This window comes from Malania oleifera, chromosome 8 (genome assembly GCF_029873635.1).
Source record: "Malania oleifera isolate guangnan ecotype guangnan chromosome 8, ASM2987363v1, whole genome shotgun sequence".
NCBI lineage: Eukaryota > Viridiplantae > Streptophyta > Magnoliopsida > Santalales > Ximeniaceae > Malania > Malania oleifera.
Genome location: NC_080424.1, coordinates 96048295 through 96062585, shown reverse-complemented (window position 1 = coordinate 96062585; position 14291 = coordinate 96048295). Strand labels below are relative to the sequence as shown.

Here is a 14291-nt window from a genome sequence, read left to right as displayed (position 1 = left end):
ATTATAAGTCATGAGGAAAATGAAAAAAAAATATAATTAATTATTAAAATTATCATATAATAAAAACATTGTTAGGGGGCCTACTGGAATGGATTGGGCAGAGCAGCTGTAGTACAATGATCCCAACACGCGATTTCGCTTCGTCTTCTCAGAACCATTCCTGCAAGGCTGCAATATCCCCAAAAAAAGAATTAAAAGAAATTGTCAAACGAAGAAGAAGAAGAAGAAGAAGAAGAAGAAGAAGGGTCGCCAAATAGCCCTCCATCTTCAGAACCTGATGAAGATGACCCATGAATTCAATATACAATCCCGTATGAACAAATGAACAATCATCATCAGAACTACGAATCTATGTACTCAATCCGTTCAAACAAATCTTTAATTCTAGAACCCTTCTTCCTCAGCACACAAAACGATTTGCGAATATAACATATAGAGACGGTCATCAACAGTCGCATTTCTGCAATCAAAAGCGAAAATCTATGCTCTGTTTTCCTCTCCCCCTACTTAATTTAATGGGGGAGAGAGCCCAGAAGCACCGTACATCATCTGCATATCAAACGAAACAAGAACATGAAGAAAAGTAAAAAGAAGAAGAAGAAGAAGCCATCTCTGGATCTTCTTTTCTTCGATTTTATCCATTCATAATTGTTTCAGCTGCTTTTCCTGGGCTTGCTTTTTCGTCTTGCTCTGCTTTTCCGAGGCCCCGGCGACGAATCCTCTGTTTTTCCTCCTTCCTTCGTTAAATCTCCGCCGGAAGACGACGCTCCTGTTGCCTTTGCTTCCTCCTCTGCGATTTTGATCTTCTTCGATTTCGTCTCGGAAGCGTCCTCTGTTTCTTGAGCCTGCTCTGTTACGTCTTTGGCTTCTTTCGCTGCTTCTTCTTCATGCTTGACTTCTTCTTCTTCTTCCTCAATCGCTTTCTCCACGATCTTCCGAGGCCTCCCCCTCTTTCTGGGCGTCTGCTGCTGCGGCTCCTCCGCCGTCGACGAAGCGTCCGCTATTCCGATAGAAATCTGTTTCGTCTTTTGTGGGGTCTTCTTCTTCCCCATCGACCGAACTCCTTCAACCCCAAGAAGCCACGGACTGGTACACGATTAATTTTCCAACACCCAGAATCGCTGAACACAAGAAAAAGAGAAAACAAGCTTAAATCTTCAATAATTTTTGCTGTCCTCCATCCATTTCCCCTCCACTGAATCGCAAGAAATCAATGAAATTTCACCCTCTCTGTTTCCCTGAAGAGCTATCATTCAGAGTTCGGGGAAGAAGTGATGGAGAAGTGCTTTCACCAATACCCAGACTCTGAGAACCCCATTAAAATCATCTCATCGTCAATCCATCTCTTCAATCCAAAACCCAATACCAGCAGCAGTATACTTTTTCTAATTCCTTCAATATAATAATATTAATCAGTAACACTTGAAAGCCCAAAAGCCACTGAAATAATCTTTATTATTATTATTTTCTGTTCTCCACCCTTTTCTTTTGTTTGGCTATCCACTGCTTAGCTATGCATCATCCTATATATCCTACGCTTTCGTTGCAGAAGAAAGAGACCGTAAATAGGAAATGAGGTCCAATCGTTGGGAGAAACTTCTTTTTTTTTTTTTTTAAAGCTAAATACGTGGAATTTCGCTGATTTACATTTCACTTTTTAAATAAAATTTAAATTACTTTAATTTAATTTTAAAATTTTCAATTTTTTCTCCGGTTGATGAAGAAAGACTATTTTAAGATTCTTAATCTAAGTTTGGCAACAATAATTCTGCTATAGATTAATAAAAAGTTTTATATTACTATTTGCTTTATAAGAATTATAGACTTTTATATAATCAATTATATATAATTAACTATAAATAATTTATTGTTGTAAATGGAATAAAAAGAGGAATACCAACAAAAATAAAAATAAATTTAGAGTTATAGAAATTCAACAGTCTTATTCTTAGGAACTAGATGTTGCTAATCATCTTTTTATCTCATTTTATTGTAAAGTGTGTCCTCATATAGACAAATACATTAGTATCTCAAAGGTTGACTTTGGAACTGCTCACAGAAACGATGTGGAACTGAACGTATATTAATACTCTCTCTCGAGCCCATTGGAGGAAATGAGGCGAGAAAAAATCCAACTTATAGAGGAGCCAAGCAGCCGAAGGTCTTATTTTGATACTATGTTAGAGAGCTCATCTTCAAAACCTAGGTATTAAAGAAAAAGGGTTAAGAGAATCTTATACTGACTTTAAAACTGCTCACAGAGATTATGTGAGACTTGACGTATATTAATAATTTTAGATACATATTTGAATTTTTGTGTACTTAAATAAACTTTATAAAGTACACCTTTGAGTCTCTTGACTTTTTTTCGAAGATATTATGGTTGCATCCTTCCTTAATTTAAAGTAAGAGAAATATAACCCTAATCTGGTTCACCAATAATAATATATCCGGCTAGTTTAAATTTATCTTGAAATTTTGTATGCCCTTTTACTCACCTCATTGGGAAATACACAAAAATTTATTGAGAAAAAAGGCAAAGCACTTATGTCTTTATACATTGTTGAAATAAAATTGCTTCTCTCTTAATATGGTTCAATAATTAATAAAAAACCCACCTTTACTAGTAGAATAGTGCAAAATAAAAAGAAAATAATATATTAAATGTAAGCATATATTTGTTTGTTTACTTATTTATATTGGAGGTCGATTTCAATAGTATGTTATAATATTCGAGGTAAAAATGATTCAAAGTAAGTGAAGGCTAATGAAACACACAAAATATTTACAAGATTAAGGGCATGTTGAAGATAGGCCAATTCGATAGCTTGCGCAAATCCTCTTGAAAGAGAGGGGTGCTTTAGGAAAGCGAACAACAATTCGAGGTTGATCTATTTAGAAATTTCCGGATACTTTTTATGAGTGTAAACTAGGTATTGTAAGTAAATTGCTTCCAATTGTTCAAAGTAATTTAAAGGTATAAAAAAAGTCAATAAAGGGTCCGTAACACCCAAATAAAGAGGAAAAAATAAAAGCTTATAATTTTTGTGTAACTTTTCGTTAATTAAGTGCATTGGTATTAATTAGAAGGAAGATTCTAATTAATATATAAGTGAACATTAGGATAGAGGTATGCATATTCCAATAATGCATTTTCAGATTATTAATATTTTTTTTCATTTAGTCTTGACTTAAGTATCGAAAAAAACTTCTATGAACCATTGAATTTCTTTCAAACCTTTTTTTTCTCGTTGATTACAACTGATTGTCACATACTTGATGTGAAAATCAGATTCAATATTATTAACTTGAATCCATTTACATCTCGACAATGAAGAGATGAGAAAGATAATTATCAAAACTAGCCCAACTCAATTTTATAAATTTTTGCGACTGAAGCACATCAACGCACCATTAAGAATATGTAATATAATTTATCAAAATAAAATAAAATAATGAAACACCTTAACCGAATCCGAATCCGAATCCGAACCCGAACCCGAACCCATGATACAGGTAGGCAGAGTACGGGTCTGGGCAGGCAGGCATGACTGTAGATGTGGTTTTTACGTGGGGCAGGATGTATGGGTACTACTATTGTACGGCCGCAGCCCTCAGTCTGACCTACTGGTTTTTGTCCTGAGCTTTGATTCGGCGTACGTGAGGACTACGTGATCCCTGACTGTTGACCGTCCGATGTCATCAGTGCAGGGAGGACTCCGGGAGTTGGAGCGGTGTGGATGGAATCGATGTAGGGGATCCCGGCTCCCTAGTAGAACACAAATATAAAATAGAATATGTGGATTATCTAGTAAAATTCTTTTCTAAAATTCTTTTCTTTTAAATTTTGATGGATAAATGGTAAAGTTTGCTTGACTGAAATTCAATTTGCAATGTTCTAATTTCAGAATTAAAAAAATTCTTACACTTGTTTTCAAGTTGTATTAGTTCTTTATTATTAATATTAAATTTCAAATAATAACCTTTCTAATTATTAGAGTAGTTAGATATGTGAGATGATAGTGAGTTGACGTTGTATAACAAAATTTATTTAATAGAATGGTTATTATTTGATAAGTCAAAAACAAATATGTTTTAAAAAACTAAAGAAGAAACGGGTGATTTGTGAAAATATTATGGTTTTTTTCTTTCCTTTCTTTAAATACAATAAAATTTGTTTCTTTTTTAAAGAGCGGGAAGTAAAGTTAAAATGATTACATCCACAACCTCATTATTAGGGGTAAAAAAATGAGTCGGAATCTGACGGGTAATTCGTGACCTATCTGTTACAATCGAATTTGAGTTTAGTAGAAGACAACCCGTTTAATAAATAAGTTAGGCGTGTTTGGGTTGCATACTCATCAGGTGACCCTCTAATTTGATATGATGTTGATAGCTTTGTTGTATTCTCAAGAGGGGGGGGGGGGGGTGAATTGAAATTTAAAATATTTTCTTAGGTTTGATCTAAATAGCAGCAATATATTCACAACTTAGGGTCTTTTTATACAATCTTAAATGTGCAGATAAATATAATATGTGGAAATTCAAAGCATGGGCATCATTCACACTATAACATACACGTGCGGTAAATATAAAGTACGGAAATATAAACAGACACACGATATGTTATCGGGGTTCGGCCAATTATGCCTACATCTCCACCTCTAGCTCGCAAGCTCGAGAATTCCACCAATGGCTCACTTAATGGGTGGAGCGACACCTAATACAACTAGGTCAATTAGCATAGGATTGACCTCAACCTTTACAAACTCTCCTTGTGGGATGGAAAATGCCCTAGGTCAAATTTATAGGACTGACATCAACCTTTACAAACTCTCTTTGCGGGATGGAAAAGGCCCTAGGTCAAATTCATAGGGCTAACATCAACCTTTAAAAACTCTCCTTACGGGATGGAAAATGCCCTAGGTCAAATTCACAGGGCTGACCCTAACATGATCCTTCCGGGCTAAATCAAATCTTCTTAGACCACGCTTGGAAATACAATAGTATTTTAACTCAAATGGTATAGTGATTGTGCTTTCATGTAAAGTAGATATCTACCCCAATACGCACAGTATACTTAATCAATCACATACACATCAACAATGTAGGTAATGTAAGCTAAGTGATGCAAATAGTTGTGCTATCAACACTTAATATGGTATAATCAGTGATATGCTCAAGAGTGTTCAAAACAAACAGTATCTTGGAATCTGAGCAATGCACAGATCAACAGCAAATCAATATTCCAAAGATATGAATTAGATAATCAAACTAGTTCAAGATGATTTTCCTCAATGAAATACGCACAATACTAGTTTGAAAATGTTTTTTTTGTTTGAAAAATATTTGCCCAACAAAAATCAAACTATTGGACACTTGCAACAAAAATGCAAATATCCTAAGCTTACTATGTTATCCCAACACAAGATTTATAATATGAAATCTGTGGGATAAACCTAAGCTAAACTCCCTAAAAACAATATCTCAATCACACGAGCAAGTGGGAGTATTTAGCATTATCTAGGAATTATAAGCACACTTACTAAACTCTTACAATATCAAGATTTATCAAAGGAATGAGTATTTGAAGGTATGTGAGCAAAGTGAGATTTTGAAATATAGAGGATTTTTGGATAATGATTTTTACTATTCCTTAACTAATTCTCACAAATGAACTCATATTTATAGGCTAGGTAAAAAATATAATCGTTTGGGACCTATTGAGTATTATTAGAAAAGTTCAAAAATGCTTAAGCACATTTAACCCAACTTAACCCTATTTTACCGTGGTTAACATAATTTTGACCCGCCGAGGTTTGGGTGGCTGAATCTTGGTTCGGTCGTCCGAACAAACACAGTAATAAAAGTTGTTTAAATGAGTTCGGTCAGCTGTGTCACACGTCGGCAGCCCGAATCGAAGTCTGTAGCTTTTGTTCATGACTTTGGGTGCCTGGTCCTTTGTTCGGTCGCCCGAGGCTTAATTTGAACTAAATAGTTTGGTCGCTCGAGTTGGTGGAATGTCCCTTTCAAAGGATTCGGTGCCCATGGCCGGTACGCACAAAATGGTTCAGTCGCTCGAGAGCCAAGTCAGCTATTAACTTCTCACTAGTTCGGGCACCCTAGGAGTTTTGAACTCCTAGGGTTCAGTCGCCCAAGCTCTCTCAAATTGTTTCGAAATATTCAATTAAGCGCATTTTTATCACTCCTCAATTTAGTATAATATATGTGCAAGAGTGTTAGGACCTGGAGTCACACTAGGGTCTTACTGAGGCCGTTTTGAGATAGTCCCAAAAATCCGGCGTCGGTTGCCCTAAGGTCATTCAGCCCCTATGGTCAAACTACAGTCTTGTGTAGCTTACAATTACTTACATGCATGACATGTAGAGATTATTACAGACCGATTTAACTTATTACAGACCCATATAATATAAATTACAACAAAAGAAGTCTTTGGGGTCTTTAGACTCTGAGTCTTCATGTGCCATTAGTTGATCTGCTAATTATATACCTGCACACAAACTTGAAAGTCATCAAATACTAAGAGTATTTGTCATTATCAAAACTGGGTGTGACCTATAAAGTCAATAGATGTAATTGGTGTGATCCTAATAGGGGGGTGAATTGGATATTCTAAAAATTTATAGGTTAAATTAAAATCAACAACCAGTATATCGCAACCTAGGGAGTTTCTAAGCAATCTCAAATTCCTAAAACAATCAAATATGCAAATATTTAAAATAGATACAGTATTCAAAACTATTTAAATATTAGCATGCGAGTGCGGATAATAAAAAGCGTAGGGAAGATAAGAACACAGTATTATTATCGAGGTTCGACCAAACTAGCTTACGTCCCTGCCTCAAACTAACAAGTAAGAGGATTCTACTAAGTGCTCACTTAACGGATGGAGTGACACCGATTACAACACTCTCTCCTTACTGGGCAAGGGAAACCTTAGTTCACATTCACAGGGCTGAGCCCAACCTATACAACCACTCCTTCAAAGGATAAAGTACCTAGTTCTCCTAACATGGTCTGAACCAATTCGGTGCACACTTTATAGGAAGGTGCAAATCCAAAATTTATTAACCGGGTCTGAGCCAATTCGGTACTTTCCTAACCAAGTGTAGAGAATTAACACGAAATTCCCAGATCCTATAAGAAACAAAAAAATAGAGAAACTTTCCACGCCAAAGAAAAATAATCACATGCACAAGACAAAATTTACGTGGTTCGGCAATTTTGCCTACGTCCATGGAGTTGTAGGGATTTCATTATAATCAGGAAGAAAAACAAAGAGTGCGACTTTACAATGTTTTCTCTCTCGCTCTCAAAATGATAGCCAAACCTAATCACAAAAAAAACAATAGTTTAATATGCTGTGCACAAGATTCCCAATGGGGTACAAAACGAGCCAAAAAAATTTTCCTGAGAGCACCCCCCACGAGTACGGCTTGGGTCGTTTAGTCTATAAACGCTGCGGCTTGGGCCTATCAGCCTAAGCCCTCACTCCATGAACTAAGCCTTAAGATAGAAAACTCTCATTAAAAAACCACACAACATTAATTCGAGTCGGGTCATCATTCGGATAAAACGCAATTAGGCTCCATACAGCTCAACAAATCTCCCTCTTGGAGACTAGTTCAATCACCAACATCAACCACAATCCCTTATCCTTACAACTCATCCTCTTGTCATCAAGTTAGAAGACCAGCTGAAGCTACACAGAGCTTCAACTTCTTAATAGTGACACCTTTAGTCAACATGTCTCTTGGGTTCTTGGATCCACAGATCTTCTCAAGTATTACCAACTTATCTTCAACAAAGTAACAAATAAAGTGGTATTTTGTCTGTATATGCTTCAGCTTTGAATGAAAAGCGGAATTTTTAGAAAGAAAAATTGCACTCTAACTATCATTGTGTAGAATGCTCATCTTCTGCTTCTTACCCAATTCGTCTAAGAAACCATGTGGCCAAATCATGTCCTTTCCAGTTTTAGTTTCTACAACATACTCAGCTTCTGTAGTAGACAAAGTAACAATATTTTATAGATTGGAAGCCCAAAATATCTCTGTACAACCTAGAGTAAATACAAACCCCGTAGTACTCTTTCTACCATCATTATCACCAGCAAAATCAGCGTCTACATAACCCTGCAGTTTCAAACTTGCACCTGTGAAGCAAAGACATGTATCTAATGAACCCCTCAAATATCTCAGAATCCACTTGACTGCCTCCCAATGCTGCTTTTTCTAGCCTACTGATGAATCTGATCATAACTCCCACTACATGTGCAATGTCTGGCCTTTTACATACCATGACATACACTAAGTTGCCAATAGCTGAGGCATAGGATACCTAGCTTATATGGTCCCTTTATTCTTCTGTCTTTGGTGACTGTTCTTTGCTTAGTTTGAAATGACTACCCAAGGGTGTGCTCACTGGTTTGACTTCATTCATATTGAAGCTGCTGAGAATTTTCTTCACATATTCTGATTATAAAAGCTTCAATGTACCACTAGCCTTATCTTTAATGATTCGCATACCAAGGATTTGCTTTGCAGCTCCCAAATCCTTCACTGCAAACTATTTTGATAATTGTTTCTTCAAATTGTTAATCTCCTCAATGTTAGACCCTGCAATGCACATATCATTTGCATACAGCAGTAGAATGATGTAAGAATTGGAAAAGAACTCAACATAGCAACATTAATCAGCTTTACATCTCTTGAACCTAATTATATGCATAAAATTGTCAAATTTCTTATACCACTATCTTAGAGCTTGTTTTGGGCTATACAAGCTCTTTCTCAGTTTGCAGACTAGATTCTCTTGTCCTTGGATAGTGAATCCTTCTAGCTGAATCATGTAAATGTCTTCCTCTAAGTCACTATGAAGGAATGTCGTCTTCACATCTAATTGCTCAATATGTAGGTTTTCTCCAGCCACCATTCCCAGTACTAGTCTAATCGTTGACATCTTCACAATTGGAGAAAATATTTCTATGAAGTCAATGCCCTCCTTTTTCTAGAATCCTTTGACAACTAATCTCGCCTTGTACCATTTGCTATCATCATGCTCATTATTTATTCTATATACCCATTTGTTGTGCAAAGCCTTCTTCCCTACTAGAAATTCAAACAATTCCCATGTCTGATTCCCCAACAAGGAATCCATCTCATCCTTCATGACTAACTCCCTCTTGCTTGAATTTTTATTATGTAAGGCTTTATCATAACACTTTGGCTCACCACCATCAGTTAACATGAGATAATTTAGAGCGGGTGAATAACACTGTGGAGGTGTAATAGTCTTGGAAGATCTATGGACCACATCTACAGGTGTACTTTGATCTACTTGTGATTCTACATTCTCCTTATCCTCTTCACCCCTTTCCTGGACAATACTTTTAGTCAACTCATCTAAGTTAACAAACTCATATTTCTTCTAATCTATCTTTGTGACATATGGAACTACAGTTAACCTGTACTTGTATATAACTTGTTTATTAAATATCATATTTCTACTTCTGATGGTTTTCTTGTTTTGTTCATCCCAAAATCGATAGCCAAGTTTCTCATCACCATAACCAATGAAAAAACATATTTTGGACTTTGCATCAAGTTTACTATGAGCATCAGAATCAATATGAACATAAGAAACACAACCAAAAACTTTTAAATGAGAAAACTTTACCTATTTATTGCTCCAAACCTCTTTAGAAAGTTTGAACTTCATGAAAACTGAAGGTCCTCGGTTTATCAGGTGAGCTACAGTACTAACAGCATCAGCCTAGAAAGTTTTTGGTAGTCCAGCATGCAATCTCATACTCCTAGCACACTCATTGAGAGTTCTTTTCATGCGCTCAGGATCACCATTTTGCTGTGATGTTCCAGGAATGGTCTTCTCCATTCCGATTCTATGTTTAGCATAGTACTCACTGAACCCTCCATCTATGTACTCTCCTCTATTATCTGACCTCAAACATTTTACTTTCAAACCTGTCTCTATCTCAACCATAGCCTTCCACTTCTTAAATATTTGAAATACATCAGATTTATTTTTTAGAAAATAAAATCATACCTTTTTGGTTGAGTCATCAATGAAAGTAATGTAATACCTTGAACCTCCAAGGGATGCAATCAGAGAAGGCCCTCATAAATTAGTGTGCACTAACTACAATTTTCCAACCTTCGGTGTCCTGCCAGTTTTCAAGAAACTCACCCTTTTCTGCTTTCCTAAGATGCAGCTTTCACAGAAGTCAAAATTGACAAACTTCAATTCTGGTAGTTTCCTTTTTGATAGCAACATCTTCATCCCTTTCTCACTCATGAGACCAAGTCTGTGGTGCCATAAGCTTGTATCAGTACTTGCTTCAGCAACTGCAATTGTGTCTCTTAGACTTGAGGTCATGTATAGAGTACCAGACTTCTTTCTATGAGCCAATACTCTAACTCCCTTTGTAACCTTCCAAGTGCCACTAGCAAATAACATTACATGCCCTTCATCATCAAGTTGTCCGTCAGAAATCATATTCCTTCTTAGGTCAGGAATATGTTGTACCTTCTCTAGTGACCAAACAGACCCATTGGGTAATGACTTCTAGACGTTTCCCATACCCACAACATACAAGGCTGTACCATCATCCAAATACACCTTACCAAATCACCTGTTACATAGTTCTGTATGATTTCATGATGTGAAGTGGTATGAAACAATACTCTTGAGTCCAAAACCCAATCATTAAGTGGATTGTCTATTGCAAGAAGTAATGCATCCTCATTTTGAGCATTAGCATAATCATCCTCATTCATCTTCTTAAGACTTTTGCATTGCCTCCTAAAGTGACCCATTTTCCCACATTTTGAGCATTGTACTTTTTAGACAGATCTAGATTTACTTCTGTTTTGATTATAATTTTTGGATTTTGATCTGCCCCGATCTGAATTTCGTTTATTACCTCTGCCTCTTGTCTTAAGGTTCAGGACAGAACCAGATCTTGAGGTTTCATCTGCATCTTTTTTGTGAATCTCCTCAGCCAGAATTAAATTTCGTATGTCATCGTACTTTAGTTTTTCTTTTCCTGTAAAGTTGCTTACTTTTATCCTCATTGCCTCTCAACTGTTTGGAAACGAATCCAAAACGGTTAGTGCATGAATCTCATCATCAAAATCAATTTCTATAGACAACAATTGATTTATGATAGTGTTAAACTCGTTGTTCAAATGTTGTGCTACTAATGCATTCTCTGTTTGAATTAAATAGTTTCTTCATCAAATGTACCTTATTATTTGCTGACGACTTTCCATACATACCAGACAAAGCCTTCATCAAATATGTTGTGGTCTTCTCGTTTACAACGTTGTGCGCAACAGGCTTAGACAGAGTTAATATGATAAATCCCAGTACCTATCTATCAAGGAGAGTCCATTCCTCATCCTTCATAGTAGCAGATTTTTCTCCTAGAAGCAATAGATGCAACTTTTTCCCATAGAGATAATCCTCGGTTTGTGTCCTCTAGAATCCAAAGTCTGTGCCATCAAACTTTTCTATTCCAGATGCCTTTCCCGCTTCCTCTATTATTGCTCCCACTCGAACCTAACCTTAGGGTCTGATACCAGTTGTAGGGAATCAACAAAAAATTCCCAAATCTTGTAAGAAACAAAAAATAAAATAAAATAGAAAAACAATCCATGCCAAAGAAAAATAATCACACGCACAAGACAATATTTACGTGGTTCGGCAATTTTGCTTACGTCCACGGATGTTGACTCTATGAGTCTGATCCCGTTTTGATTATGAAAAAACCAATGTTTCTTATCCGTGCACTGAGTCTCTTGAACAGGTTCATCCTAAGCATGCACGGTTGGTAGGAACTCAAGGTAGCCATACGGACCATAAAGTTTAAGCTTTATACGGCTCTTGAAGAAGCAAAGGGAATGAAGACTCTTTTATTGTTGTAATAACATTCAATTCATTTGAGTTTATAATATAATATGGTCTGTAATAACTGCATAACATGCATGATAGGTTTAATGCTGAAGACCATAGACAGACCTTAGGGTTCATCGACCGACGACAGGTTTTTGGGACTAACTCAAAAGGTCTCAGAAAAGAACCTAGGTCCCTGCACTTATACTTAAATTAGTCCCCAAAATCACATATACTATCAGGGGAAACAATTGAATTAAAATACGACTGAAAGGGCAAAAATTGTGAGAGGTTGGGCGATCAAACCCTTGGTGTTCAAAACACCTCAGACGCCAAACCGCTGAGAAGTCAGCGGTTTGACCTAGTTTCGGGCGACCGAACCTAAAATGAACGTATCTCCTTCGGGTGACCGAACCTGTGTCAGTGTACTTTTCACCAACTCGGGCGACCGAAGTTTATAGTTCAAAATGACCTTGGACGATCGAACTTGTGAGTTCAGTTAATTGAATGTTGGACTGGGCACCTGAACCGCGGACAGTAGGAAAATTGCCTCGGTTCAGTAGATCGAACAATTCTTCAGGCACCCGAACATGAAAACTTTACTTTTTCTCATGCGTCTGTTCGGGCGATTGAACCTATGGCTTGGTCGACTGAAAGTCTTGGGTTGCTTATTTTTAACTGTAGTAATTAGGGGTATATTAGGTTAAAACACAATTAAACTTACTTAAAATATTTTTAATAATGCCCATTGAGTCCCCAATGGTCATAATTTTGCCTTTGCCTATATATTTCTTCTCATTTGTAAAATTAAGACTTGATTAGCAAGATCATTAAGGAAAAACTCTCTCAAATTTTCAAATCCCATTTAACTCATACTACTTCCATATACTCTCTATTTTACTATTCCCTTGATAGATCAAGTTCCCAAGAGTGTTATTGAGTGTTTTACATTGCTAAAACTCTCCCTGTTTGTTGATTAATTATTTTCATTGAGAGTTCTTAGAATTTTCCCCCGATTTAAACAATAAATCTTTAAGCCGGAATACCCTTATAACTAGTGAGTCTTTGCATCTTGATTGTAAGACTCATCAAGCTTGTGGATTTTGATTTGCAAAAATATTATTTTACACAAGTTTACATATTATCTTTGATATTGTTTTTGCCAGCTTCAATCCAAAAATATCTATTGTGCTTTACATTTAGAATATCCTTGAGATATTTGATTTGGATTGTGTTAAACTTCCTTTGATTATTTGTGTGTTAAATATCTTATCTTGAATCAAAGGTTGAACTCTCACATATACATACACTCACACATCTTAGAGAGTTTACATATTGGATCTCACTTGAGCGTTAAATTCATATAATTTGTGAGTGCATATTTATATGGATTGTATTGTAGTACATATATGCCTGTGTAGAAGTGCTTAAAATTGTACGCAAAATTTCATATTCATTGATTGTATTCCAGGCGTGGCCTGAGGGGGCGGTAATCCAGAGTGGAAGGATTATTTGTAAAGGTTGAGGTCAGCCCTATGCTAATTGACTTGGTTGTATTAGGTGTTGCTCCACCCGTTAAGTGAGTCTTAGTGTAATCCTTATGCCTATGAGCCAAGGCGGAGACGTAGGTAGTACTGGCTAAACTCTGATAACATTTCTGGTATTTTCTCTCTTTACTTCTTTCTCGTGCATGCGTATTTAAATTACTTGCTCAGTTTAATTTTCACTGAATATATATTGATTTATTTTATACGCACTAGATTGACTTTAGAATTGTGTAATACTGATGCTAGTGGATTGACCTAGGGGATAAATTTTTAAAATATCAATTCACTTTCCCTCTTAGGGTTGCACCAAAGCTAACAACAGAGTTGCAGAAATTTCACTATAATCAGAAAGAAAAACATAGAGTGCAACTATACAATGTTTTCATTAAAAAATCACGTATCATTAATTCGAGTCGGGTCATCATCCGAATCAAACGCAACTAGGCTCCACAAAGTCCAACACCAAGTTGAAGCCAATTCGATGCACTTTACAGGCCAGTGCAATCCTCTTCCAACGATCACACGCCGGGAATACAACAGATATAAAATAAAAATTTTTGTACAAATAGATGCTTCTAAACTAAGCAGAGATGTACAACTTTAAGCTCAGATGCACTCATGTATGATTTGAATTAAAAGCTCAATGTGAGTACATGTATTTTTCACTCAAAAAGATTTTTCAAATAAAGTTGAGAGTGAAAAATAAATTTCTCAAAATTAAAGTTTGAGATACCTTTCAAGCAAATATGTATATATGAAGATATGCTCAAGGTACTCTTAGCTTGCTTAAATATTTTATCCAAAAATTGT

General features: G+C 36.1%; 1 protein-coding gene across 1 annotated transcript; it reads right to left on the bottom strand.

The window, feature by feature from the left end:
• Positions 1-365: 365 nt before the first annotated feature.
• Positions 366-1582, bottom strand: LOC131163015 (uncharacterized). Its single transcript, XM_058119702.1, has one exon. It carries the CDS (start codon positions 1050-1052, stop codon positions 654-656), a length of 399 nt encoding a protein of 132 aa, XP_057975685.1. The 5' UTR covers positions 1053-1582; the 3' UTR covers positions 366-653.
• Positions 1583-14291: the final 12709 nt, after the last annotated feature.